Source organism: Protopterus annectens, chromosome 14.part0 (assembly GCF_019279795.1).
Source record: "Protopterus annectens isolate FY-2018-M chromosome 14.part0, PAN1.0, whole genome shotgun sequence".
Taxonomy (NCBI): domain Eukaryota; kingdom Metazoa; phylum Chordata; order Ceratodontiformes; family Protopteridae; genus Protopterus; species Protopterus annectens.
In genome coordinates, this window is record NC_056748.1 from 523,147,139 (window position 1) to 523,174,911 (window position 27,773).

The following is a 27,773-nucleotide window of genomic DNA, read 5'->3' on the forward strand; positions in this document are numbered from 1 at the left end:
AAAGTAAGGAATATTTCTTCTGGTAGACAAATAAGGCACTCCAAAAATAGTCCTAATATATACTTTAAAAATATATCCTGCATTAACTGCAGTAATGTCAGTGTTAAAGCCAAGAATAATGCACTTGCAACTGGGAGACTAAAAAAAATGTAGAACTATCTTCAGTTAATGCATTTGATCAGCTTCTTTTTTTAATTAAATGCCTTTAAGACATGCTATATAAAATGACCCTAGTGCCTTGAAGAGAGACCATCAACCACGTTTTTGTGCAAAAGCTTGTGGCAGGGTGGTCTATGACATCAAAAAAAGTTACCACTCACAGTAACTTATGAATTCGGCCCTTAAATCTAGTGCTGAAATTATGTAATGTACTTACTTGAAAGCTCATTAAAACTAAAAGAAAGAAAATAAGCAAAACGGAGGGCAAACTCTACGCTGTTCATAAATAACTTTAGACAGGAGAATAAACAAATAAGTAGCAATCCACATATGGATACTCTGTATTAAAGTGCACAGTGGAACAGTGTTAAGGTAGCTGTACAAGTTTATACAGCATGTGTGCACACTAATGTACTCTGTAACCAAGACCATAACATCTCAGTCCTTTTCTGGGTAGACTACAATAATATACAGTGTCATGTATTACATCACAGGCTTTGATCTTGTGGTCTAACTATAACATTTCTTACGTAACCCACACCTTAAATTATTGCGTAATTAAACCAGAAAATAGATTCCTGGTGACAACTGGCCTAAACATTTCAATCTGTATTCAAAATTAGTACTAAAATAACAAGACTTTTGTTTCTTGTTGGACTAATGAGAGTAAGTAATACCATCAGTAATCCAGTCGGTAGTCAAAAGGGCAATTTCATCAAATACACTATCCAGCTCTACAACATGACCAAATTAATTTTCCTTTCACTAAAAACACAGCATTTTCAATAGTTTAAAAATGAACTGCATCTTTTCAATTTTCAAAAAATCTTCACTGTATTAAGCTTTGACTTTGGCCCACACAGCCCATGATTGATAAGCAGCTTGGACGTTGGAGGAACTGGGGAGGGGAAAGTGGGACTGAGTGGCCAAGGTCATCTCACCCACCTTGGGGTGACGGAGGCAAGAGCACAGTATGCACCATACGTGTTGGGTGCATTTTTTTAAACCTGCCATGCCACATACCCGGTATAACCTTCATACAGCATATGCGGGAAGAATCAAGCCCACAAATAAAGCCGCAAAGCCCATCATGTATGTCAGCATGTATGTAGCTGCCACAGAGGAGAAGGGGGGGTGCAGGGCTACGAACATAGCAAAACCTCTGATAACCACCTGGACACTGCCTCTTGAGACAGGCTCTCACCCAATATGGGAATAAATGGGCAAACTGATTATGGGAAGGCTGGGGGAATAGCAGGCAGTACAGAAAAAAAATGACACAAAAAAATAAATCTCTGCTGTTTGGAAAAGGTACTGTAAACAGGTACAAATGCATCTGTTTGGTGGTCACAAATCCACAGGTCATAGTATCATAAAAGAAAACTAGGCTATTGACCAAAGAGGCCTTCTTAACCTAGATATACTTCCCAATAAAATCTGACAGGCATAGGTTCCTAAGGGGTTGGTGTATGAGTGGCCAAGCATTTTCAGGCTTCTTCTCTCTAATCGACACACAGGTACCAGACCAGGGGTATATTTATGGTACCCCACTCACTGATCCAAGTTTCACTTGAATAAGTGCAGGGATGAACTCTGCTGTTTGGAGGTAGCGTTGCATTTTTCAGAGATATATACAAGGATTCCCGGATATGTTTGAATTATTAAGAGTTTTGTCGTTGAGTAATTGTTTTGCTTTTGGTCAGTATTTTTAGACAAATTCATGCAACTGCAACGAGTGAAAAATTTGCACCTAGTTATACTAATTTATTATTGAATGGTTTGAAGAAAAGTATATGGAGGTATATATTTTAAAGATTGTATTGTGTTTTATACTGATGACTGTTTTTTGTTTTGAAAGGCTGTTTAGATCAGTTTAATAAGTTTATGGATAGGATAAAAAATAATAACTTTGGGTTATCAAAAAGCAAGCAATGCATTATTTAGGCACTACGGATTATAATAAGGATGGGAAGACAGCATCTACTTTATATAGAAAACCAAGTTCTAGAAATACATTTTTAGAAGCAACTAGTGCGCTCTCCCTTGTGGTGACCTTTTTTTAGGGTTAGAGGTTTGTGTCCTGAGGTGAAAAGTTTGAGAGGGTAGTCAGCAAGGTGGTACAAAACTTATGCTGTAGTGGCTATACTGGAAATCATTTACATACATACATGCATACATACACATATTTCAAGTATGGGCAGTAATACCTTTTAGCCTGCCAATATACTAAAACAAGAAGTTATGTACTCACCATAATGTTCAATGTATGTAGTCCATCTTGCTTCACATTCTTACCCGTGGGTTCGGAGCTGAACCTCGGCTCCAACTCGGCCATACTCTAGCTTGAAGTCTTCAATTGGCTTGTGGCTAAGAGGTATCCCATGCTGCGATGTGCCTATTCCCCAGATTTTGTTTGCAGTGAGCTCACATCCACACACACACACAGAAACACTTTGAGAGGAAGAACCAACAACATATCAAGAAGGAGTGCTGAAACCAGAGACTCGACCGCTAGGTCCTCCAGGAAGGGGTAGGTGGGTGGGTTAGTAAGAATGTGAGGCGAGATGGACTACATACATCAAACGTTATGGTGAGTACATAACTTCTTGATGTTATGCAGTCCAATCTCACCTACATTCTTACCCGTGGGACAGCGTCCCTAGCACCTAGACCTTGGGCGGCTCACTGGATAATACTCCTGAGCACTGTGGAACCAAATGAGGATCTGCCCCTTGATACCAGATCCAATTTGTAATGACTAATAAAGGTGTGAGGAGATGCCCAAGTAGCTGCAGCACAAATATCATCCAAAGTCATCCTAGCCTGAAAGGCAGTAGAAGTAGACACTGAACGCGTAGAGTAAGCCTTTACCTTGAAAGGTAATTCCTTGCCATTTGAAGAATAGATGAAGGAAATGCAGCTAGAAATCCATCTGGAAAAAGAGTAACTTTGGAAACTGAAGTCCCTAGTCTGTTGTCCGAAAAGGAGACAAAAAGTTGATCAGATTTTCTAAAATCTTTTGTACTATGTAAATAGAAACGTAATTGTCTGTGGACATCCAACTGATGAAACTTGAATTCTGCCTTGTTAGAGAATTCAGGGAAAAACACAGGCAACTCAATAGACTGGATGAGGTTGACCACTGACCAACCTTAGGCATAAAGGAAGGATTAGGTCTTACCAAAACCCTATCCTTGTGAAATATCAAGTAAAGGGGCCGGACTGATAAAGCTTGGACTTCAGAGACCCGCCTAGCCGAAGTGATGGCTATCAAAAAGGTCACAGGTTGCCGCGGGCTCAAAAGGAGGTGAGGTAAGCTGCTGTAGCACAAAATTAAGGTCCCATGGCATAACAGGATCAAAGATCTGAGGTTGAAGTAGCATAGTCCCTTTGAGAAAGGCCCTACAAAGTCTATGCGCCATTAGATTGGGTTCATTAGCAACATGAAAAGTAGAAATGGCTGCCAACTGTATTTTAATAGTTGCTGCAGCAGATCCCTGACTAAACAGTTGAGATAGAAACTCTAAAATTGATGAGATGGGAGCTGTATAGGGATCAATCTGTCTTTCATGAGCCCAAATGGAGAATCTCTTCCACTTACTGGAATAAATCTTCCTAGTAGAAGGCTTGTGGGAGGATGACAGAATATGAACCACCTCCGGTGAAAAATCATGAAGCCTAACTAGGGACGGAATTGGAGCAGCCATGCTGTTAACCTGAGGGTTTGGATGGAGGGGTGGAACTGCCCTGACATATGAGTCAACAGATCCAGCTCTGGGTCCAGAATCCACGACTCGCCCATTAGATAAGGGTGAAGAAAAGGAAACCAGATCTGATGAGGTCAGTGTGGAGCAATCAGTATCATTTTGCTTCCCAAAGACTGTGCTTTCTGAATAAACTTCGTTATCAGGGGAATTGGAGGGAAGGCATAGAGAAGATCACAGGGCCAATTGTGAACTAGAGCCTCCCTGGGTGTTTCCCCTTCCGGGGAAATAAGGGCTGCTGCATTTGGCATTGAGGGGGCTGGCAAATAGATCGCAGCAAGGCTGACCCCATCTGTGGAAAATCCGTTCCGCCACCTGTTCGTTCAGGGACCACTCGTGAGGCATCAGAATAGCTCTGCTCAGCCTGTCGGCAATCACGTTGGACTTCCCCGGAATATGCATTGCCACTAGAAAGCGCTGGGAAGATACTGCCCACTGCCACACTCGAACAGCCTCTCTGCAAAGGGGATACAACCTGGTTCCTCCCTGTTTGTTCAGATACCAGAACACAGACATGTTGTCCGAGTGGATTGCAATTGTCCCAAGAGGAAGAAAGCAGTGAAGTGCTTGCAACGCTAATAGCACCGCTCTCATCTCTAAGACATTGATATGCAAATGGATCTCGTGTTCCTGCCACTTGCCTTGGACAGTCCTGCCAAGATAATACCCCCCCACCCAATCTGGAAGACATCCGTGGTCACAGTGGCAATCAGAGGAGGAAGAACGAAAGGCATACCCGTGTTGAGATTGCTGGTCTGAAGCCACCAGCGCAGATCCTGCTTGCACCTGTCGGTTATTACAATAAGATGGGATAGAGGAAGGTGCTGAAGAGACCATTGGGCAAAAAGTAGCCACTGAAGAATCCTCATGTGAAGTCTTGCAAGAGGGACTAGCATAATCGTGACAGTCATGGTACCTAACAGCTGGAGGACCACTTTTGCCTTGACCTTCTTCAGTGGTAGTAGAGCGTAGACATGTTGCTGTAAAACCTGAATTCTCTCTTCTGGCAGGAAAACCTTCATGAGCACTGTGTCTAATTTGGCGCTGATAAAGGTGACATGCTGCGAGGGCAACAATGCAGACTTTTCCCAATTCAAGGTGATTCCCAGACTTTGGCACAGTGCAATAGTGGCATCCCTGTTCTGTAGTAGTAGATGCCTGGTGGTGGCAGACAGGAGCCAGTCATCTAGGTACAGAAACACTTGGAATCCCATACGTCTTAAGTGAGCCGTCACCACTGCCATGCATTTGGTGAACACCCTAGGTGCTGTGGTGAGACCAAAGGGTAGGGCGCAAAATTGAAAATGACTGGCTCCCAGCCCAGAAGCGTAGGTGAGTTCTGGATGCCCTGTCCATTTTTATATGATAGTAAGCATCCTTGAGGTCGATGGAGCACATCCACACATCTTTCCCTAATAACAGGAGAATTGACTGTAACGTGACCATGCGGAACTTGGACTTCTCTACATGAAGGTTCAAACGGCTGAGATACAAAATGGGTCTCAGGTCCCCTGTTCTTTTCGGCACCAAAAAGAATCTGGAGTAAGTCCCTAATCCTACTTGGTCTGAGGGGACGGGCTGGATGGCTCCTTTTAAAAGCAACTTTTGAACTTCTAAGGTTGCGGAATCCCTTTGATTGGGTGGAACGTCTGGGATTCTTTTGTTTGGAGAAGGAGATGAAAGAAAGTAATGTGATAACCTCTGGAGATTATCTATAATACCCACTCATCTTGGGTGATGTCTCGCCAGGCTTCTGGGAATAGAGAAATGCGACCCCCGACTGGCTCCAGAGACGCACAGTTGGGCCTCCTCTCAGGAGCACTGGTAGGGGGAGCCACAAAAGGAATCGCGGTCCCCCTGGTTACGCTGGCCTCCTCTGCCTCTAGGGCGGCATCTACCTGAATTTCCACCCCCTCCTCTGCCTCTGGAGGGGGAATCACTCTGTGCATCATGAAAAAATCTCTGCTATTTTCTGAACCACATTTTCCCACCCTTCTGGCCCTTGGGATAAGGTCTAGAAGGCATGGTAAAACGGACTCCCACGGCAGACAGGGTTTTTCCTTCAAGCTCGCACCTAGTGAGAGTATCCTTCACTTTGGTTCCAAATAAGGATGAACCATCAAAGGGCGCATTGGTGAAGGTAGACTTGAAGGCCTCCACGAAGTTGCACAGGCATATCCAGGAGTGTCTCCTAAGAGAAACTCCGCAACCCTGCTCGCTCCATCGGCTGCGTATAAGATCAGCCTTATGGAGGAGTTAGCAATAGAATTTAGGGTAGACATCTGTGCATTGACTTTCTGAGCCACAATATCAGAAACGTTACCCTGTAGAGAATCTCCCAACTCCTTTAGGAGATCTCTTTGGAGCCGTGTAAAATGCGATAAGTAGTTCAGCGACTGCAGTGTAAAGGCCGCTGAAGAGAACACATGCTTCCCATACCTGTCCATAGCTCTGGACTCCTTGTTAGGGGGATGGACGGTAGATGAAGTTTCTGCAAGTTTCTTCTTGGTGGCTGCTGCTACCATCATGGCATCTACTGGAATGCCTTTTGTAAGAAAATCTCTATCAGGGAGAGCGGACAAAAACTTGTTGGGTCTCCTAGGGACCGGTTCCACAGTGTCCGGAGTTTCCCACACCTTTCGACAAACGAGGTCCAGGAGCTGGTCGAACAGGGGAGAAACCCAAGAGGTGGAGGGTTGGGAACCAAAGGCCTTCAGGAACATCGACTCCTCCTCAGAAGGGGCTTTAGATGGCCAGTCGCCTCTCTGTCTCAGTATTTCCAAGATATCTGAAAAAGAGATATCGTCAGAAGATGACTTAGGGGACCCCTCTGACTCCTTGAGGTCAGTGTCAGATGTGAGGGACTCATCTTGGGACTCAATGTGCTTCCTCTTGCACACTCTCTTTCTGGGTGGCTCCTCAGGTAAAAAACCCTGGGAGGTTTCAGAAAGCTGGAAACCACTCATGGAGGTATCCTGAGGCCTTAGGTCTCCGCTGTCCCTAGATAAAGGGTGATCTGATACTGATATCGGTGCTGGTGGGGGAAAAGTGTCAGTACCGTAGGATGCAGCTGACGACCTGGCCAGCACACGCCTCATGACCTTGAAAACTGAGCCCCCCCCCCCCCGGCTCCAAAGGTCGACTAACCACAGAAGACAACCTCGGAGCCGAGGAAATAAGGACCGAAGCCGATGTCGGGTCCACGCTTACCCGAGCCGAAATGCCGAGAGGAAGGCTCGGAGCCGAAGAAGATCGACCCGATACCTCCCTCTCAGCTCCGACCGGCAAGCTGTGGACCCTGGACCCCGTGGACGGCACCGATGGGGTTGGAGCGGAGATCGGAGCAGAGATGCCAGAAGGGGCATCTGGAGCCGATCTCGAGGCATCAGAGAAAAATGACAGCTCTGGCTCCGAAGAAAGGTCTGGGGGAGGAAAATACAAAGAGGAAAAGGGGACGGGCTATGGAGCCGATTGGGCCGAAGCCGAAAGCAATTTAGCCAGCACCAATGACTGAAGCAGTTTCTTCACCACTCTATCAACATCATCGGAAAGTGTCCTGGAGGATCTCAAGGACATGGTCAGGGATCTGGATCTCCCTATAGAGGGAGACCTATGAGTCGGGGAGACCGGTCGAAGAACTGGAGACCGGCTCCGAACTGATACATTTGACCTCGGCATCAATAAATGTGGAGCCGATGTAGACATCATCGAAGCACTGTCTTCTATCAGCTCCGAAGCCAGTGGAGCCGAAGAAGCAATAGTAGTCTTAATAATTTTCTTCGGTGGCTCCGAGGAGACTGACGGAGCCGGAGAGCACTTCTTAGATGACTTTTTATCCAACTTTTTATCTGATTTGGAAGGAGAGGACTTGGAACTGGAGGATCTCTCCAAATCCTCTTCAAAAGACGGTTTCAGCAATCCTCTCAAAATCAGCTTGTTCTTCCTCTCTTGCAGCACGCTGGGGCTGAAAGCGTGAGAGAACAAGCAGGATTCCTGTAAATGAATAGCCCCCAAGCAATACACACATACAAAATGCCCATCTGTCAAAGACATTTTGTTGTTACACTTAACATACTTTTTGAAGCCCGAAGGCCTGTGCTCTTTAGACACCTTGGACATGTTGAGACAAGAACACACACACAGGGGAAAAACGGTAGGGGCACCTTCACCACAGAAAACAAGAAGCACGGGAAACTAGAGCCTCTAACTCAAACGGCCTAGAGACCGCGAGGTAACCACAGGGAGGACTAGGTCCTCTAAGTTAAACGGGCTTAGCCCAGGAAAAACCAACAGGGGAACTACCAGCAGTCTCATCACAAGAATAACGCTGCCAAGGGGGATTAAACTGGTAAACAATTAGAACAAGAACAACAGGAAAAAACCAGGGGAGTACTAGGTCCTCTAACTGAAAAGGGCCTAGCCCGTAAACACCAGGTAAAACGGGATACCAGAAAAGTTCACTAAACTGCTAAAAGTAAAAACACACACACACACACACACACACACACACACACACACACACACACACACACACACACACACACACACACACACTAGCTATCAAAATAGCTTTTGGAGCTACTAAATTGAACAAATAGTAGAAAACTTGCACTTAGCCACGGCCAAGAGCGACACCACGTCTGAGCTGTACAAGTGGCAAACGAGATCTGGGGAATAGGCGCATTGCAGCAGGGGATACCTCTTAGCCACGAGCCAGTTGAAGACTTCGAGCTAGAGTATGGCCGAGTTGGAGCCGAGGTTCCGCTCTGAACCCATGGGTAAGAATGTAGGCGAGATCAGACTACATAACATCAGTTGTTCCCATAAGTGTCCAGGCTGCTGTTAAAAATATCTAAACTACTGCTTGCTTTAATATAATTTGGTAGTCTGTTCCATGCATCAGCTGCTCTCTCAGAAAACCGATTACTACATAATTCTCATTCCTATAGAATTTTCTACATAGGTTATCTGATGATTCTCTACTAGTTTTTGGTAACCCCAAACATTCCCAGAGGTAGCTGTCTCTAAATGCCCTATATACCCGGATAAGATCTCCCCTTACATATCTGTAAGAGACACTGTACAAGTTCAGATATTTTAGTATTTCATAATAACTTAAAATTTTCACATCCATGGATGCCCTTGGTATATTTCAGCTGTGCTCTTTCCAGTTTACTCATGCTTGTTTTCCTATAGGGTTTCCATATTGTTATTCCATACTGAAGTTTGGGTCCAATGTAACTAACAAACAATGACTTCATCACTTTTGATTTCCTAGACTTTATAAATCTTTTTATACAACCTACAGTTCTATAACTATCATTAATCAATTGGCTGATATGATTAGAAAAACTGGATCTACCCATATACCCAGGTCCTTAAATGAAACTACAGTTTCAATCACTGTGTGCTGTATTAAATATTCACCTTTAAGTTTATGTCTCCCAAATCTCATATGCTTAGTTTTTGATGTATTTATCAGCTTGTCATTCTCCTGTGCCGAAATGGTCAATTTAGTCAAGTTCTTTTGCAGACATGCCCTATCTATAACGGGTCTACTTCAGATAAATGAAAGACCACTTACCTGAAGAGGAGTATACTGAGACAAAACCGAAATGTTACTTTACCGCATGACAACATTACCAAAGCTGCTTACAGGAAAAGTATGCACTTGGTCAACAAGCAATGAAACAACATACCACAGTATGTCAACCCACCCAGGTGGGGGGCTATGCCCTCCACACCCCCACTAACTAAATATACCAACTCCAAGATTGCACTACAGTGGGGAAAAGGGCAAATTTACCCATGCTGGCCAAGTGCATACTTCCCCTGTAAAGAACTTTGGTAATGTTGTTGTTCGGTAAAGTAACATTTTGGTGTTGTCGTCTCCGTAAACTCATCTTTGGGTAAGTGGTCTTTTGTTTATTTGAAGTAGACTCTTATAACACATGTAATCAGTTTAACCAATTTCAGGTCATCTGCATACAGATTGTAGAATACCTCAGATGAAAAAGATAGGTATGAAAGATACAATCTCAACAAGTAATGGCCTATGACAGAGCCCTATGGGACACCCTGACTGTAACCAAGAATTTTCGCCTGTCCAGTTGCTGTATGGTACCTGCTATGCCCAATTTGTAAGCCATGTAGCTATCCATCTTATCAAGAGTAAATCTATACCTAGTTGTTCTAATTTATTGATCAGTGTTTTGTGTATGACCCTGATGAAGTTGAAGTTAAATCTATATATATTACATCACAGCACAATTTTTCATTCAGCGCTGTTACTATTTTATTATAGAACATCATGTTACAGATGGTAATAAATCTGTTTTCAACATATGCATGCTGATATTTGGTTTCAAGTCCCGACCTTTCCGATTCTAGAATATGTTATCCAATATTGCCTTCTCCATTATTTGTTTCCACAAATGAAAGTAAACTTAAGGTCTATATAACTCTGTGTTTGTCCTACTCCCCCTTCCCTTAATGACAGGTTTAATAAGCGCATGTCTCCAATCTTGAGGAATCTCTCAATATTTAAATGACCTAGTAAATAATAGATACAATGGTACTGTAAGTTCTTGCTTACATATTTTCAGGTCATTATTACTAATTACGTCTTCCAAGGAAAAGCTGCAACTAAAGGGTAGGTGAAGTGATTATAGGAAGAGAGATGGGAAATAAAGAGGTTATTACTACAGATGCTCCCTTTTCAAGGAACATGAATTTAAAAATCTCCTCTGGAAAGTCTCCTAGTAAAGGAGATTGTATAGTTAATGTTACACTGAAGATCAAGGGAGAAGTTGTAAGTTATTGTAAGGGTTGGTCTATTTCCAAGCATTTCGGTAATAATATTAATTTAGTTATTAATGGGTTAAATTTTAAACCATCTAGGAAATAGTACTGTTACCGAAGTGCTGCAATTGCATGATCTTAGATGCCCTTGTGACAAATACTATATTGGTCAAACTATAAGTCCTATTCAAAAGTATATACAAGAACATATTAGTGATATAAGAAATGCATCTAACACAAGTCCTGCTGCAATTCATTTTTAGAACAACATAATAAGAACTTTGAGTTTCTAACTTTTTTATTATGTATTATTCTGATTCACCTGACCTTTTTTAATGGGGTTGTAATTCTTTTGAAAAAGGAAGTGTGGTTTATTTTTTCATACAATACACTTCACCCTACTGGAATGAATAATTAATTATTACTGACATATTTATTATAGACAGATTTAAAGTGTTTACTATTGCATTTAATACTTATATGTTTATGAATATTTGGGATTTCATTTTACTATGGATGTCTTTTCTTGTCTACAAGTTTCTATAAGAAAGAGAGTTAAGGTTATATTGGTGTATATGACTTTAAAGATTTTAATTGCTTAAGGATGAGTTAATTAGTTTATTCACACTCATCTATTGGTTCAACATGTTTGGTTCCTCCTTTTTAATAGATGTTTGGAATTATAGTTTTAGAACCTTTGAAGGTGATGTGCCAAAGCGCTACTTTGTTTTTTGGAATTAAATAAAGTCTTTTATAGTGGTTAACAAGTTAACAATGTGTGTAATATACTGAACTCTGCTTCACATGGACAGGAAACTTGTTCCACAGAAGGGGAGCCTCTGAGACACATAGCTGTCCTTCTGGCATGCTCTATTTATACTGCAGGCAAGGTTTAGGTCCTTGCTTCAGGGGATCCTGATGCTATTTGTTTTACGGATGTGTAGCCGGTCCACTAGGACTGATAGGTGGATGCTATGTAGATAATCAAAGAACCATTACATTTATATTATACTTGTTCACTGAAAAACCACAGAGAGCATTTTGTTCTGTGAACTGTACAATGGCCGTGTTAGACATAATATATGTGATCTCAGGTGAAAGAAACTGAAAATAATTTGGTAGGTACTTGAATCAGGTTCATCCTTCCAAATTTGCCTAGTGTAGCCTTACGTGCTGGTTTATGCAATAACATCACTCAATGCAATAAGAAGAATGACATCTCGTAAAAATGGCAGAGACCAATCAAGCTAAAACTGACTCATTATCTAAGAAACAGGGTGAAGACATGTTGAATGGAGAAAGGCAAAGTAACTTTATGTTACTTTTTCAGCAAAGTATGATGTCATAACTAACATACCTCACCAATTCAGGGCTTAGATTGTGATACCTTTTGCTAGCCCACTGTCGTGTTTACAACAGTAATGTCACTAACAAAGGTTCTGTTCCTCACAATATGACACTGGAAGGCCGCCTGGGGAGCTGTTGTGGGGGAGGGGGGGGGACAGGAGTTTGGTGGCCAAGGCACAGTCTCTCTTGTCACCCTTAAAAATGAGCTGCTATGGCATAAGTACTTTTACTACACTGCATTACTGTACAGAACATTACATCTCACATTACACTACAAAACACTGCATTTCATTACAGTACATTACATTATACTATATTACAATACATTACATCACAAATTACAGTGCATTATATTACATCCCATACTACTGTACAGTATATTACAGTACACTGTAGTATATTATATTACAGTATGTTCCATTACATCACAATACATTACAGTACATTGTAGTACAGTATATTAAATTACATTACATTACAGCACATTGTAATACATTACAAAACAGTATAGTATATTATGTCACATTACAGTATGTTACATATTACACTATATTACAGTACACTGCATTACACTGCAACAGAGAAAAATGCATCACACATTACAGTGCATTACACTGCATTATATTACTGTATATTACACTACAGTACACTACATTGCATTATATTATCTTATGTGATACTGCACTATATTACAGTATGTTTCTTATATTTTAGTATGATACAGTACACTACAGTATTACTTTACATTACAGTACATTACATCACATTGTATTATGTTACATTGCATTACATCACATTATTACATTACATTAAAATACATTACACAGAATTACAATCAAATTACAGTATATGATATTGCACTGATGTTAACTTACAGCAGACTATAATAAATTACACTGCAGTGCACTGCATTACATTAACTTATGCTACAGTTCACTATACTTCATACCACATTACTGTACAGGAAATTACACTACTTTACATTTGAATCATATTACATGACTTCATGCAATATCACACTGACAAAAGAAAGCTTTTCCAATCTACCCTTTAAGTATATTTTACATCCAGCTTTCCATCTGTTCCTGTTGTCCCTTTCACCTGTTTACATGTCACATGCCCTCTTGAATACTTTTGTGGATTCCTCTCCATTGCCCATTATGGTAGTCTGTTCCATGGGTCCACAACTCTCTGTCAAAAACTGTTTTTGCTGATCCCTACAATCTGCGCCTGTGTCCCACCTTCCTCTTCAATCTTTCCTTTTTAAAATGACCCCTTCATATCTCCATGGCATGATCATGTGTACCAATATCAAGTCATAAGACACTTTCTTACCGCATCCAAGCTTGTCTGCTTGCAAGGGAAGGAAAATGTAAATCCGAGTGGAAGTCGTGCTCCCTTCATTCCCATATAGTCCAGAAAGTCTGAGATACAGTGCACAATGTGGTCAAAGAGCTATGAAGAAGCAACACAAAAAAACGAGAATTAATTAAACTGTGACAAAAACTACCAACAATGGAATGACATTCACACACAATACTCAAAACCAACGTACTTCTTCTCCTGTGCCCTGCATCACTTCTACGGGAATAGCATAAATTTTATTGTGCATTTCCACACTTCTCCGTTTACCACTACGAATTGCGACAAGAAGAACTCGGAAGTTAGTGCCTCCCAGATCAAGTGCTAAGAAATCACCATTTTCTGTGAAAGACAGATATTGCAGAAACACAATATTAGCTGATTCAAAGTATGTCACTCATTCACTTCTTATTTTACTATAAAACAATTTACATTTGCTCAATTACTCTTTTAGTTTTTATTTATAACTGTTATAAACCTCTGCAGCTTGATGCAAACACTATTTTCTTAAAAAACTGCTGTCAAAATACTGTACTGTATGAAACATCTTCTCTCATATATAAGTATGTGTGTGTATGTATAGCTGTTTCTCGCTCTCTCTACAAATGCATATATGTATGTATAGACAGAAATAGATATATATGATTATATTTAACTACACTGCTAGCTCACTATATTGACATACAGTGTTATCTGACAACAAATTGTTAAAACACAATACATTATAAAAAAAATGTTTTATACAGATGGCAAGCCCCTCTACACCCCCATGTGGGGGTCTATGCCCCCATATCCCTGCTAATTAAATATATACCAACACCAAGATCACAACTCAATGAGGAAAAGGCAAAATCCCACTCCCCACCGTGTCATGATCCGTCATGATCCCAGACAACAAATGCCGTCATCCTGCAATGAACTAGCAGTTCAGTTACACAGGCCTCCTTCCTAAATGTTTGACAGATGGATGGATGGATGGATGGATGGACATATATCTATAATATAGTTATATATTTATATTATTTATTTATTTTGAGTGTGGGAAATGACCCTTCAAGGCCCACTTTCATCCACCACAACACTGACTAGAAAGCCCTTCGGTTTGATAGTACAGTTGTGTAAAATCTTACCATAATCGTAGATGTCCCTGGAAATAACATCAAATTTGTAAAGATTACTTAAAGTATGAACAGAACAACAAGTAGCAGCCTTAAGCATGGAATTGGTATCAAAATCCTTGAAAAAAGGCACCAGAGGAGGCAACTTCCCTACTAGAATGCACCTTTACTGATGAGGAGACATTTTCCATGGAAAGAATAACAAAAAGAAAGGGCCTTAGAAATCCAGGAGGAGATGGTTTGTTTAGAAACAGCCAAACCCAAAGACCTGGGATGAAAAGAAACAACAAGCTGTTCAGACTTGTGAATAACTTTAGTTTTATCCAAATAATATCTGAGCTGTGTATGCAACTCCAAGGCGTGAAGAACCTTCTCACTGACAGACTGTGGAAAAGGAAAAAAGGAAGGAAGATGAATTAAGGGACTACCTTGGGCATAAAGGAAGGATTAGTATGGATTGACACCTTGTCTCTGTGGAAAACTAAGAAAGGAGGAATAACCATGTAAGCTTGAAGTTCAGACACTCTGTTGGCTGAAGTGAGAGTCAAAAGAAGAACAGTCTTCCAAGTACAATGTTGCAAAGAAGCTGAAGAAACAGGCTCAAAAGAAGTCTGAGTTAGTTTTTCAGGTATAAAAGTGAGGTCCCAGGAAGACAGAATAGGTTTCCTTGGAGGCCTGATATGAAAGATGGCTTTAAGAAATTGCTTAACTTCAAACCTAGAGACCAGAGGAGGATTCAAGGGCAGACAAGCAGAAATCGCTGACAGGTGAGATTTAACTAAAGAATATGCCAACCCAGCATGGAGCAGGTCATACAAATAAGAGAACCAGAGGAACCTACACAGATAGGGGATCCTGACGGTGAAAGAGGCACCAGACAGAAAATCACTTCTATTTGGACATATATGATTTCCTGATGGTGGGTGGGGGTGTGAAGCCCCCCATTTGCAAGGGTTTGGGTTGGTTTTGTTGTTTTGTTTCCTGGTGGTCAAGTGGTTAGTTTCCCTGTTATAATTATTGGTGGTTCGTTGTTTCATTGTATTAACATTTCAGTGGAATCATCTTGGGTTTTTGGATTTCGGGTAAGTACAAATTCGATAAATGGTAGCAGACCCATATATATATATATATATATATATATATATATATATATATATATATATATATATATATATATATATATATATATAGATAGATAGATATGGTTCAAGGACTGTTGAACAAAACTTCAACAGTCCGAATCCACTATCACTGAACACATTTTAACGAAAGCGCATTCACCGAAAAAGCGCTTTCGCTAAAGTGTGTTAACAAAAAAAAAAAAAAAAACATTTAATCTACTTTTACGCAAGCCCCCCTGCACCCCCCCCAGCTCCCCTACTTTAATGTTCTCACTCTGAGATCGCACTACAGTGGGGAAAAGGGAATTTTCCCTTATCCGCACCATAGTATGACCAGCACAACAGGCATACTTATGTGAAAATGCTGCTTCGGTGAAAAGCATTTTCGTGTAAGTATGCCCACCCATTAACGATTTGGTGAAAAGTGCGTTTGTGCAAGAGTCCTAGACCCATACACACACACACACACATATATATATATATATATATATATATATATATATATATATATATATATATATATATATCTGGGTTCACTTTCTAAATTCGAAATGCTGAAAGCTCGAATTTCAGTATTTCGAACTTACAAAGCCGCAGACTCACATTTCCGAAACTGGCAATAGCGCGAAATTCAAAATACCGTAGCATGGATATTTTGAATTTCTGCTTCCGGTGGTGCGGTATTTGGATGTTTTGGTTTCGTTTTGGTAAGTTTGTTTGTGTAAGTATGTTGGTTACGGGTTTAGTGTGTGTAAATGTGTTGTTTTGACTGTTATGTGTGTGTTTGAGGGACTGTAAGATGTGTGTGTGGGTGTGTGTGTGAGTTTCATTTGTGTTTCTGTTTGTGCGATCTCGGAGTTAGAATATATAAGTAGGGGGGTGTGGGGGCGCAGCCCCCCCCCCACATAGGGGGGTGTATGGGGGCATGCCCCCCTGCTTATATGTAGTTTAGATGTATTTGTTTGATTGTGGCGGGGGAATTTTGTGCATGTATATGTGTGCACTGCATGTGTAGCGTAGGTGCGGGATTTTGAATTTTGTGGTTGTGTGTTTTCGAGTTTGAGTTGTGGTTGGGTTTTTGGCTTTGTGGTTTAGAAATACTGAAATTCGAGATTTCAGTATTTCGAAATTACAAAGTGGACCCATATACATATATATATATATATATATATATATATATATATATATATATATATATATATATGAGGTTGATAGTATCACAGAGCAGTCTTCTTACTCAGGGATACAGCAATCTCAGAATTAATAAGTACTGGAGGGTATTGAACTCAAAGCTTCCCTAAAAGAGTCTAATGACACTACAGCAAGTTTCAAGATGGATTTAGTGATGTGGGAATAAAGTGGACCTCTAAATGAAAATCCACATGGAGAGAGAGAATGAGGATATGCAGACTTCACAATGAAATTTCCCAAGCTGGGAAACGGACCACAGAACCACGAGTTGTGAGATAAAAAGAGCTAACTACTGTACCACTCAAATTAAAACTTAAATTGTGTCTGCCTCTTAGCTACAAACTGTCAATATGGCACATCCCTCTCAACCTGTAGACATTAAAAATAGGAACATCCAACTAAAAATCTGAACATCTAATTAGGATAGTTTATTGTTACCACTAGAATGCTGGTCATATAGCGTGGTTTTCTGTGTACTAGATAGCTTCAAAAATCACATGTGATGAGGAAGGATTCAGAAAATTGTGTAAAACTGTGTGAAGCGGTAAATCAACCCTGAAAATAGGGACACACCACAAAATGTGGGGATGAAGGGCTGTGACAGATACCCCCCTTCATACGGAACAACCTTTAATAGATCATGGAAACTACAGAGCCATTAGTGCGACTCGTTTTATTTGTACAGCTATGGAAAGAATTATGGAAATTATCAACAAAGACATATGAGACCCCCAGTCAGTGGATCCATCCCAGTTTGTCTTTGTGAAGGAAGGTCAGTCTTACTGAAACTGGTGGACTTCTTTGAAAAGGTCACTAAGGCAACAGAAGAGGGGAAACAGTGCATGCTGCCTACCTAAATCTGACTAAAGCATTTCATACAATAGCCCTCCTACTTGAGCATTGTCAGCAAACTTTACAGAACTAGGTATGGACCTCTTTATAACAGGCTGAATAATTAGCTGGCTCATGATAGGACCTAGAATGTTAAAATTGGTAAGGCCACTTCCACAAAGAGGTCGGTCACCAGAGAAGTCCCCCAAGGCTCTGTGATAAGCCCACTCCTTTTTGGCATCTACTCCTCAGATGCCAAAGCCAATTTCAAAGAACTCTGGCTAATCAAGTTCACAGATGATTGCAAACTGGGAGCAGTCACTGAATCCCCCCAAGATGAGAACATCCTTCAGGAAGGTCTGGCCATAGCTTAAAACTCAATACGGAGAAATGTGTTATAGTACCTTTTGGGAGGTCCGCCTTTCCAGGTTACTACATCAACAATAAAACATCCCTAAAAGTTAATTCCTTAACAGGGCTCTAGGAACTCATGTACATAGTTACCTAGTCTTCAACCAGCATGTGTCAATTCAGTACTCAGGGATGTGGGAACTCACGTAGATAGTAACCTAGCCTTCGACTAACATGTGTCCAAGGTAGTAAGAAAATCTTTCGATATTGTTCAACTTATAAACAAGGGCATGGCATGTAAGTTCAGAGGTCATCATACCACTGTATTTAACCCTCATCAGATCCATCATAGAGTATAATGTCCCCTTCTGTAAGTACCTGACCACACACACACATGCAGCAAGTGGGACGTCCACAAAGTTTCCTTACAAAAAGAATAGAGAGAGTAAAGATGATGTCCTACGCTAATCGCCTCAAAGCCCCATCTCTTTACTTCCTATCATACAAACTTCTGAGAGGTGACCTTTGCCTGGCATACAAGGCATTCCTAGACCCTGTTTTGATGAATTTCTTGCACAACAGCAAAAAAACAGCATCAGAAATACTACATTAAAAGGCCTACATTTTGAATGAGGTATAAATAGGACATGTTGGAGAGACAGCTATGCTTCTCATAGAATTCCCATTCTCTGGAACAGGCTCCCCATCCATGGAAAGCAGAGTTCCTACCTGGCCCTACTTAAGTGCAACTTGGAACACTGGATGGGTACTCAGAAAATTCACCCCTGGTCTGGCACCTATGTCAGTAAATCAGCCCCTCTATAAATCAAATTTATGGGTCACATTTGGGTTGCATGGCTAGGCTTATTAAGGACACTAATGGTCATTAGCCTAGTATATGCCTATGAAACTGTGAACTAGTCAGAATTTGGCAGTGGAATCAGGGAACTTCCACTACTCTTTTTGATAACTGCCTTGTGATCTTTTACATCCACCAGAGCTACAACCATCTCAGGCAGATGCAGCCTTGGTTTAACGTCTCCTCCAAAGGAAAATACACTGATGAGTGAAGCACCACTCAACCAGAGGCTAAGATGTGGATAGCAATTAATAAAGAGCTGAAGGACTTTATCTGGGAGGGGAAAGCAGCAAGAGTCGAGAGGGATAAGCTGATTCTTCCAACAGAACGAGGTGGTTTGGATTAACCGATTTAAAGAGGTATTTCAGAGCTACATAGTTACTACTCCGATAGACAGCACTAGCAGAAAGCTATAATTCAAAGTGGAAAGGGATGATGATGAAACGGGGGGGGGGGGGGTTTAAGAAACGAGGAGAAACTGCGGTTTTGGATTCAGATCCTTAAGGAGAATAACAACAGCCATACAGAATATTATATTAATAAAGTAGTAGAAAGTAAACTAAGAACTAAACAACACGGGAATGGAGAAGGGGAAGTCTGCCGATAGGGATGACTGTAATTAGGGATAAAGACAACAGGCAAGAGGGAGCTGCAATTTATTGGAGAAAACTGGGAAAAGAACCGAGGTTTTAGGAGCAAATAATTAGAAATGGAAAGGTAATAGAAGGGGAAGAGGCCAAGAATTTATTTGGACTACGGGATAGAGGTTGCCTTCCCTATCAAGAACTGATATCAGAGTACATGCAAACAGAAAGAAATAGAGGGATCCTAAGTGAAAGACCAGCACTGGTGGAGTTTTTAGTGGAATCTAGAACAGAAGCTGACATTAAAAAAAGGAATAATCAGTACAGAATATAAAATACTGTATGATAATTGTTAAGAATCGATCAGAGGAGGTTAGAAAGGATTGGGAAGAGAGATTGGATAAGCAATTCACAAAGAAACAATGGGGGCATATATGTATGTCTCCCAAATATACAACAGTCTAGAAGATTTAGGATCTTTGCTTGGAAGTGTTTACATAGGTATTTTACACTCCAATTAGACTCCAAAGAATTTTTCTTCAGTTAAGACAGCAAATGTTGGAGATGTGATGGGGAAGAAAGAGGTAACTGAACATATTTTCTGGGAGTCTAATGAGCGGCAAACTTTAAAGATTCATCGCAGACTACTCCATCAGAGATACTAGGTAAGCAAATTGCTGTAACAAAGGAACTGTTATTTTTGAGCTGTGATACAGAATCTGAATTACCTAGACATAGTTAGGCCTTGCTGAGACTTATCATGGTGGCTGCCAAAAAAAACAATTCCTTGAAAATGGAAATCAAAGTCTAAACCAACTGTACTAGAAGCAGTGAATATAGTAACAGAGATAAAACAACTGGAATTTGGATCTTTAGAAAAGGGTAGGAGCAAATTACATATGAAAAAATGTGAATTGTGGGAATAATACAGGCAGAGAAAGAATGAAGTTTAAAAGAAGGCAGGATGTGAATGAGATATGTAATGTTTGACTGACGATGACTGGATAGATTATAAGTGATGTGTAATGTCTGCAACTAAAATGATGTCAACATAGTTTGTGATGCATTATGATTGCAACTAAAATTACGACTGCCTATGCCATACATGATGATTTAATAAAGATGCTTATTGTTAAAAAAAAAGGAGTGAAGCACTCCCCCTATGCTGCAGTGCGGCATAGGAAAATTAATCTAATTACTCTGTGTGGGAAGAGAATCCACAGCCTTCTGTAGTAAAGGCAAGTGTGCTACATGGTGAGCTAGTGAGATCGCTTTACTGATACCCTCCTATAACTGTCAGTAGGTCTGAACACATTACAGGTACTAAACACAGAAACGGAGTCGTGCTTTCAATGTTTTGAAACAATGTCTCTGTAACTACACAAATTTGAATGTGTTCAAGCTGCAGGAGAACTTCAGGTTTGGGCAATTAGACTCCTGGCAGTGAGTACAGCCACATATATTTGTTCCAGATTAGACTTTACTAAGTTGAAATGTCCAGCTGATGACCTCTAGCTAATACAGATTCTACACTGCAGCAAAGGCTTTAGCTAGACTGCAAAAGCAATGGTGGAAGAGGTGCAAACCACCCTTGACAATAAAGGTTGGCTTGCCAGCCATCTTATCCCAGGATAACACACTCCCCTATGACAAGAACGTTAAAGCCAATTATTTTGTCTTTGAATTTCTGGTGTTATTCTGGATGATGGGAAAATACCACTCAAGATCAGTGTCTCCTCTGCTTTGAAAACACTCACAGCATGACCAAGTTTATCCTTCTGCATGCCTCTCTAAGTACAATGCCTAAGGTAATTCAGCTCCACCATACGGACCACTACCAGGTCATATCTGCATTTGTCAGGATAGAGGGATATATTAGCCCTTGTTACATCCCAGATCCTGGCTCTGGAATGACAGCTAACTGTCACCCTTTTCTTATCCCATTTGGTAGGGGTCATGTCTATAAGCCTGACAACATAGTTACCTATTACTAAAACATTACAATGGGTGAATGCAGCTTCATTTGCAACGTAAGAATTTCTGAACCAAAAAGGCGTTCCGTCGACTAGATACAAAATGTATGAAATGTGTAAGAATGCTGAATCCACGGATTCCTGAGATGAAAAAAAACACCGACAGAGACCAAACCAAAAACAATTTGGCTATGAAAATCCAATGAAAATTTATTTTCATAGCCAAATTGTTTTTGGTTTGGTCTCTGTTGGTGTTTTTTTTCGTCTCAGGAATCCGTGGATTCAGCGTTCTTACACATTTCATACATTTTGTATCTAGGCAACGTAAGAATTTGGAGTCTGCATCCTTGTGACTCTTAAGAGATAACAGCCAGTTGAGAGATTGATTACAAAAAAAAGACATTCAATAATTTTTTTCCCAAAATATATACAAGGCTCATTTGAGATGACTGAATGCATGCTACTTGTTACAAGGCAGAGAGAGAGAGAGACTGAAACAGGCAGACACAGGGTATTTGATGCTGTGACCTACATTCTGTAGTGTGGGGTAATGTAATGAAAAGAATGCCCGCCACTGTGCAAAATGTGCTTCACACATGGAACATTAAACAATAAGCACCAAAGCTGTTTTTATTCATTTGTTTGTTACTTTATTTAATTGATGTTTGATTATCAAGTGGGTGAACTGATCCAAGGACATTTTTCAGTCTCAATCTGAACAAAATGGCAAGAGCAAACCAAACGGCAAGGGCAAACCAAACGGCAAGGGCAAACCAAACGGCAAGGGCAAACCAAACGGCAAGGGCAATGTGCAGATTGTCTCCAGACACATACAATAGCAAAATGCTTGCAGACTAATACATATGGTGTGGAGATTTCATAAGCTGTACTGGACATCTAAAAGCACTGTTTCCAGATCATACATGCATCCACAATGATGTTATACAATTAGAAGTCTAACATGAACAGACTTAAAGGCACAAACTATATATACAACATGAATTCATTGTATAAATATAAAACATTAAATGCATAAAGTTATAAATAAACAATGTGTAGAGGTTAGTCTATTCAGACAATAAGAGTACTTGTTATACAATTTAAATGTAAGAGTAGTAAGATAACGTGCTATACACAGTATTTACACCGTGTACAGCTTTCCAACTCTTCACAGTACTAGTGCTGAGTATGCATGGCCTAAGCTGGCCGTAAGCAGGTAGAACACAGGTGTCTTTTTATTATCTAGGATCTGTAAAGGAGGTACATTTATATTTGGAACTGTACTTGCATCGCCTTTAATGAGGTATCAAATATGTGGGGCGAGGGATTCTGTATATGTACCCCCACTAATTACATTTTTACATCTATGTGTTGGGGGATCTATACATTCACTCCCCGTTAACTAGGCATTACATCTGTGTATGAGTGCGCAGACAAGTGCATGCACGTGTGTGCATGTGTGTGTGTGTCCAGGTAAGAGTTCTGTACATGTACCCCCATTAATCAGGCATTACATTTGTGTGACAGGGAGGAGTTCTGCACATACCACCTTCATTAATTAGGCATTATATCTGTGTATAAGGGGAAGGGATCAATACATTCACCTCCCCATTAATTAGGCATTCCAGCTGTATGTGACAGGAAGGGATCGATACATTCACCCCCCCCCCAATTAATTCAGTATTACAGCTGTGCGTATGAAGGGAAGGGATCGATACATTCACCCCCAATAATTAAGCATTACACCTGTGTGTGAGGGGAAGGAATCGATACATTCACCCCCCAATTAATTAGGCATTATACCTGTGTGTGAGGGGAAGGGATCAATAAATTCACCTCCCCATTAATTAGGCATTCCAGCTGTATGTGACAGGAAGGGATCGGTACATTCACCTCCCCATTAATTCAGTATGACAGCTCTGTGTGTGTTGAGGGCGGCGGTTCTGAGCACCAATGCTAACTATGGATGTGGAAAACAGGGGGAAGAATTTTGGACAACAGTAGTACCAAGGCAGATAGATGGTATTCCTGTGGAAGTTTGAAAGCTAGAAGAGAAGAAAGGGATAAAGATCTGAAGATTTTGTTTAACAGTATTTTACAAGAAGGGGCTGTACCAACATCCTGGAAAAAGCTGTGGTGGCTGTAATACCAGAGACGATAAAGATTCTTCAGACTCAGCTTCATACAGGCCCATTTCAATTTTAAATCATGATTATAAAGTGTTTATGTCAACAATAGCTAAAAGAATGGCAAAGGTGTTGCCAAGACTGACAGATGTGTTGCCAAGATTGATAAACATGCATCAGTGTGTTTTTTGTTGGGGGGGGTAAACATTTGACAACATTAATAGAACAATGACGATCCAGAGGGAAGCAGAATGTAAGAAAATACTGCTGCTACTGTTGGTACGTCTTGATGCAGAGAAAGCATTCGACAGAGTAAGCTGGGATTTTATGAGTAGGGCAATGGAAGAATTTGCAATACCTGATAAAATAAAAAAGTTAATTAGGAGGATATACGAGGGATCAGAGTCAAAACTTAAGTAAGAGGGTTCCTCTCTGTTATGTTATGCCTGAACAGAGGAACCAGCCGGGGCTGTCCTCTTTCCCTTTTGTTATTTTCTTTATATTTAGAGACACTGGCAAAGAAAATAAGGGATTCAGAAATTCATGCATATAACTGGTAAGGTAGTAAAGAAAAGTTGGCTTCATTTGCAGGTTATATTATTCTGTACCTGAAAAAAACATAAAAGATATCTGTGTTGAGAAACATTTGGGAATAGTTTCAGGTCTTTTCAGGATACAAAATTAATGAAGACAAAACAAAGGTTATAACTGTAAACTTTCTACATAAATTGGTTCCCCACACATGAACTGTCAACAATACCCATTTTTATGGGGACATGATAAAATGAAGCATTTATGAGTATGAGTTAAAAAGGATTCTGGTTTTGCAAATAAGGATATGGGGGAAGACACTAAAAAGATGATACAAAAACTGAGAAACTGAAAGCTCTTGTTTATGGACATGTATTGCAAAATACAAGCAGTGAAAATGTTTTTAGTCTCTTTAGTTTTCTATGCAGGTCAGGTGTGTTTGTATCAACCAGAGGAGTTGTGGACAGTAATTAATAAAACACTGACAGATTTTATCTGGGAGGGGAAGAGGGCAAGGGTCAAGTGGGATAAAACTGATCCTTCCAATTGAATAAGGTGGATTAGGATTACCTGATTTGAACGGATATTTTAGAGCTACACAGTTAAGGCTCATATACATAACACAAGAAGAAAGGTATAACTCAAAGTGGAAACAGATAATGATGAAGCAGGGAGAAGTTCAAGAAATAAGGAGAGAGTGGGATTTTAGATGCAGGCCCTTAAGAAGAATAACAACAGCCATACAGAATATTATATTAATAAAGTAGATGAAAGTATTTTAAACCAACATAAGAATGGAGAAAGGAGATTCTGCTTATAGGAATGAATGCAATTAGTGGATCAGAGAACAAGCAAGAAGGGCTGGAATTTACTGGAAAAAATTTGCAAAGGAACCAATTGTTAACTTTTTCTGACATCGGACTGAGGCAAGAAAAGGTTCCCCAACGGGGTACTTAGCTTTATGAAGACTTTGGTCTGAAATTTGAGTTGAAAATCTCAGGAGTCGGCCGACCGGCACTTGCAAACTGCTTCTGCTTCGGGCACCATGCGGCAAGAAAGACTGAAGAAAATGGCGTCGGATGCATCTGATATACCCCTGGCGCACTGACGTCAGGGAAGAAGCGACAGCAACCGACGCCGGACCAAGACTTTGGAACTCGGGCCGACTGTGGGACCGCCTGACGGCAGGATAACCCAAGTGTGATGACTGCAGCAGTGTAACACGATGAACATGGAGATTCTGTTTATAGGAATGAATGCAATCAGTGGATCAGAGAACAAGCAAGAAGGGCAGGAATATACTGGAAAAAACTTGCAAAGGAACCAAGGTATTGGGAGCAAATAACTAGAGAGGAAAATGCAATAAAATGGGAAGGGGCCAAAAAGACATTTGGACTGCAGGCTAGAGACTGCAATCCCTGTCAAGGATTGATACCAGAATATGGGCAAAGGGATAGAGGAATCTTAAGTAAAAGACCTGTTCTCATAAGAGTTTTTAGTTGACTCTAGAATATATGTGGCTGTTAAAAAGGGTTAAATAGTAAGGCATATAAATATTGCATGGTAACTATAGGAATCAATCAGAGGAAGTTAGAAAAGACGGGGAAGAGAGACTGGATGAGTAATTCATGAAACAATGGGAGGACAGATATATGACTCTCAAATATGCAAACAAATCTAGAAAATATAGGATATTTGCTTGAAAGTGTTTGCATATGTATTTTTATACCCCCAAGCAGACTCCAAACAATGTTTTCCTCAGGTAGATGGCAAATGTTGGAGGTGTGATGGGGAAAAAAGGGGTAACCGGGAACATGTTTTGGAATGGTATTTAGTTGGCAGACTTTAAAAACTCCCTAGAGCAGTGATGGTGAACCTTTTGGGTTTGACGTGTCAAAAGCTCCTGGCACAAAATAATTCAGAGCACTTCACGTGAGCAATGAACGCAAAAGCAGTGTTTTGGTAACTTGGGTGTTGCTGATTGCTGGCATGCCACCCAAAACGTTGTGGTGTGTGTCATCTTTGACATACCTATCATAGGTTAGCCATCACTGCCCTAGAGTTTACTTTAGCAGAAATGTTGGGTGAGCAAATGGGTGTGACTAAAGAAATTATTTTTTTCAGCTGGGATACAAAATCTGAATTGTAGTAAGGCCTTGTTAAGGTTAATTCTCTTGGCAGCCAAAATAGCAATTACTAGAAAATGGATATCAAATTCTAAATGAACTGTATTTGAAGCAGTGAATATTGTAAAAGAGATAAAAGAACTGAAAATGGAATCTTTAGAAAAGGGTACGAACAAATTACATAGAAAAAAGTTGAAATTGTGGGAGCAATACATGCTGAATAATTTTTTGGAGGCAGATTGAGGTTTAAGGGAAGGCAGAAATTGATAAATGTATGTAATGCTGGACTGATAATTGTATAAAAGAGTATATGTGATGTATAATGTTTGTAACTCTGAACATGTTAACACGTTTTTTCTTTTTTTATAAATATATGTTAGCCTATCTCTTAACTGATAATTCAATAAAGGTGTTAAAAAAAATTACCTAGGCATGTCTCTAGACAGAGGGACCGAGCTAGTAAAGATGTGCAGCAGGTAAAGGTGATAAAGGATAATGAGGGGAACGTACTCACACGTGAAGAGAGTGTGTTGAGCAGATGGAAAGAGTACTTTGAGGGGTTGATGAATGAAGAGAATGAGAGGGAGAGAAGGTTGGATGATGTGCGGATAGTGAATCATGAAGTGCAGTGGATTAACAGGGAGGAAGTAAGGATAGCTATGAAGAGGATGAAGAACGAAAAGACTGTTGGTCCAGATGACATACCTGTGGAAGCATGGAGGTGTTTAGGTGAAATGGCAGTGGAGTTTTTAACTAGATTGTTTAATGAAATCTTGGAAAGTGAGAGGATGCCTGAGGAATGGAGAAAAAGTGTTTTGGTACAGATTTTTAAGAATAAGGGTGATGTGCAGAGCTGTAGTAACTACAGAGGGATTAAACTGAACAGTCACAGCAATGGGAAAGAGTAGTGGAAGCTAGGTTAAGAAAGGAGGTGATGATTAGTGATCAGCAGTATGGTTTCATGCCAGGAAAGAGCACTACAGATGCGATGTTTGCTCTGAAAGTGTTGATGGAGAAGTACAGGGAAGATCAGAAGGAGTTGCATTGTGTCTTTGTGGATTTAAAGAATGCATATGACAGGATGCCTAGAGAGGAGTTATGGTATTGTATGAGGAAGTCAGGAGTGTCAGAGAAGTATGTAAGAGTGGTACAGGATATGTACGAGGGTAGTGTGACAGTGGTGAGGTCTGCAGTGGGAGTGACAGATGCGTTTAAGGTGGGGGTGGGATTACATCAAGGATCAGCTCTGATCCCTTTCTTATTTGCAATGGTGATGGACAGGTTGACAGACGAGATCAGACAGGAGTCCCCGTGGACTATGATGTTTGCAGATGACATTGTGATCTGTAGTGAGAGTAGGGAACAGGTGGAATAGATCCTGGTGGAGATATGCTCTAGAGAGAAGAGGAATGAAGGTCAGCAGGACTAAGACAGAATATATGTGTGTGAATGAGAGGGAGTATAGAGGAATGGTGAGGATGCAGGGAGTAGAGGTGGTGAAGGTGGATGAGTTTAAATACTTGGGATCA

The 27,773-nt window shown here is 40.5% G+C and overlaps 1 protein-coding gene across 1 annotated transcript in view; it reads right to left on the reverse strand.

Moving 5' to 3' along the window:
- HK1 (hexokinase 1) overlaps positions 1-27,773 on the reverse strand; it is a 623,778-nt gene that overhangs the window by 120,042 nt on the left and 475,963 nt on the right. The window contains exons 11-12 of the mRNA XM_044056279.1: positions 13,627-13,775; positions 13,407-13,526 (exon numbers count right to left, since the gene is read on the reverse strand). Of these exons, the coding sequence (XP_043912214.1) occupies positions 13,407-13,526; positions 13,627-13,775 (269 nt within the window). The remainder of the gene's footprint in view (positions 1-13,406; positions 13,527-13,626; positions 13,776-27,773) is intronic.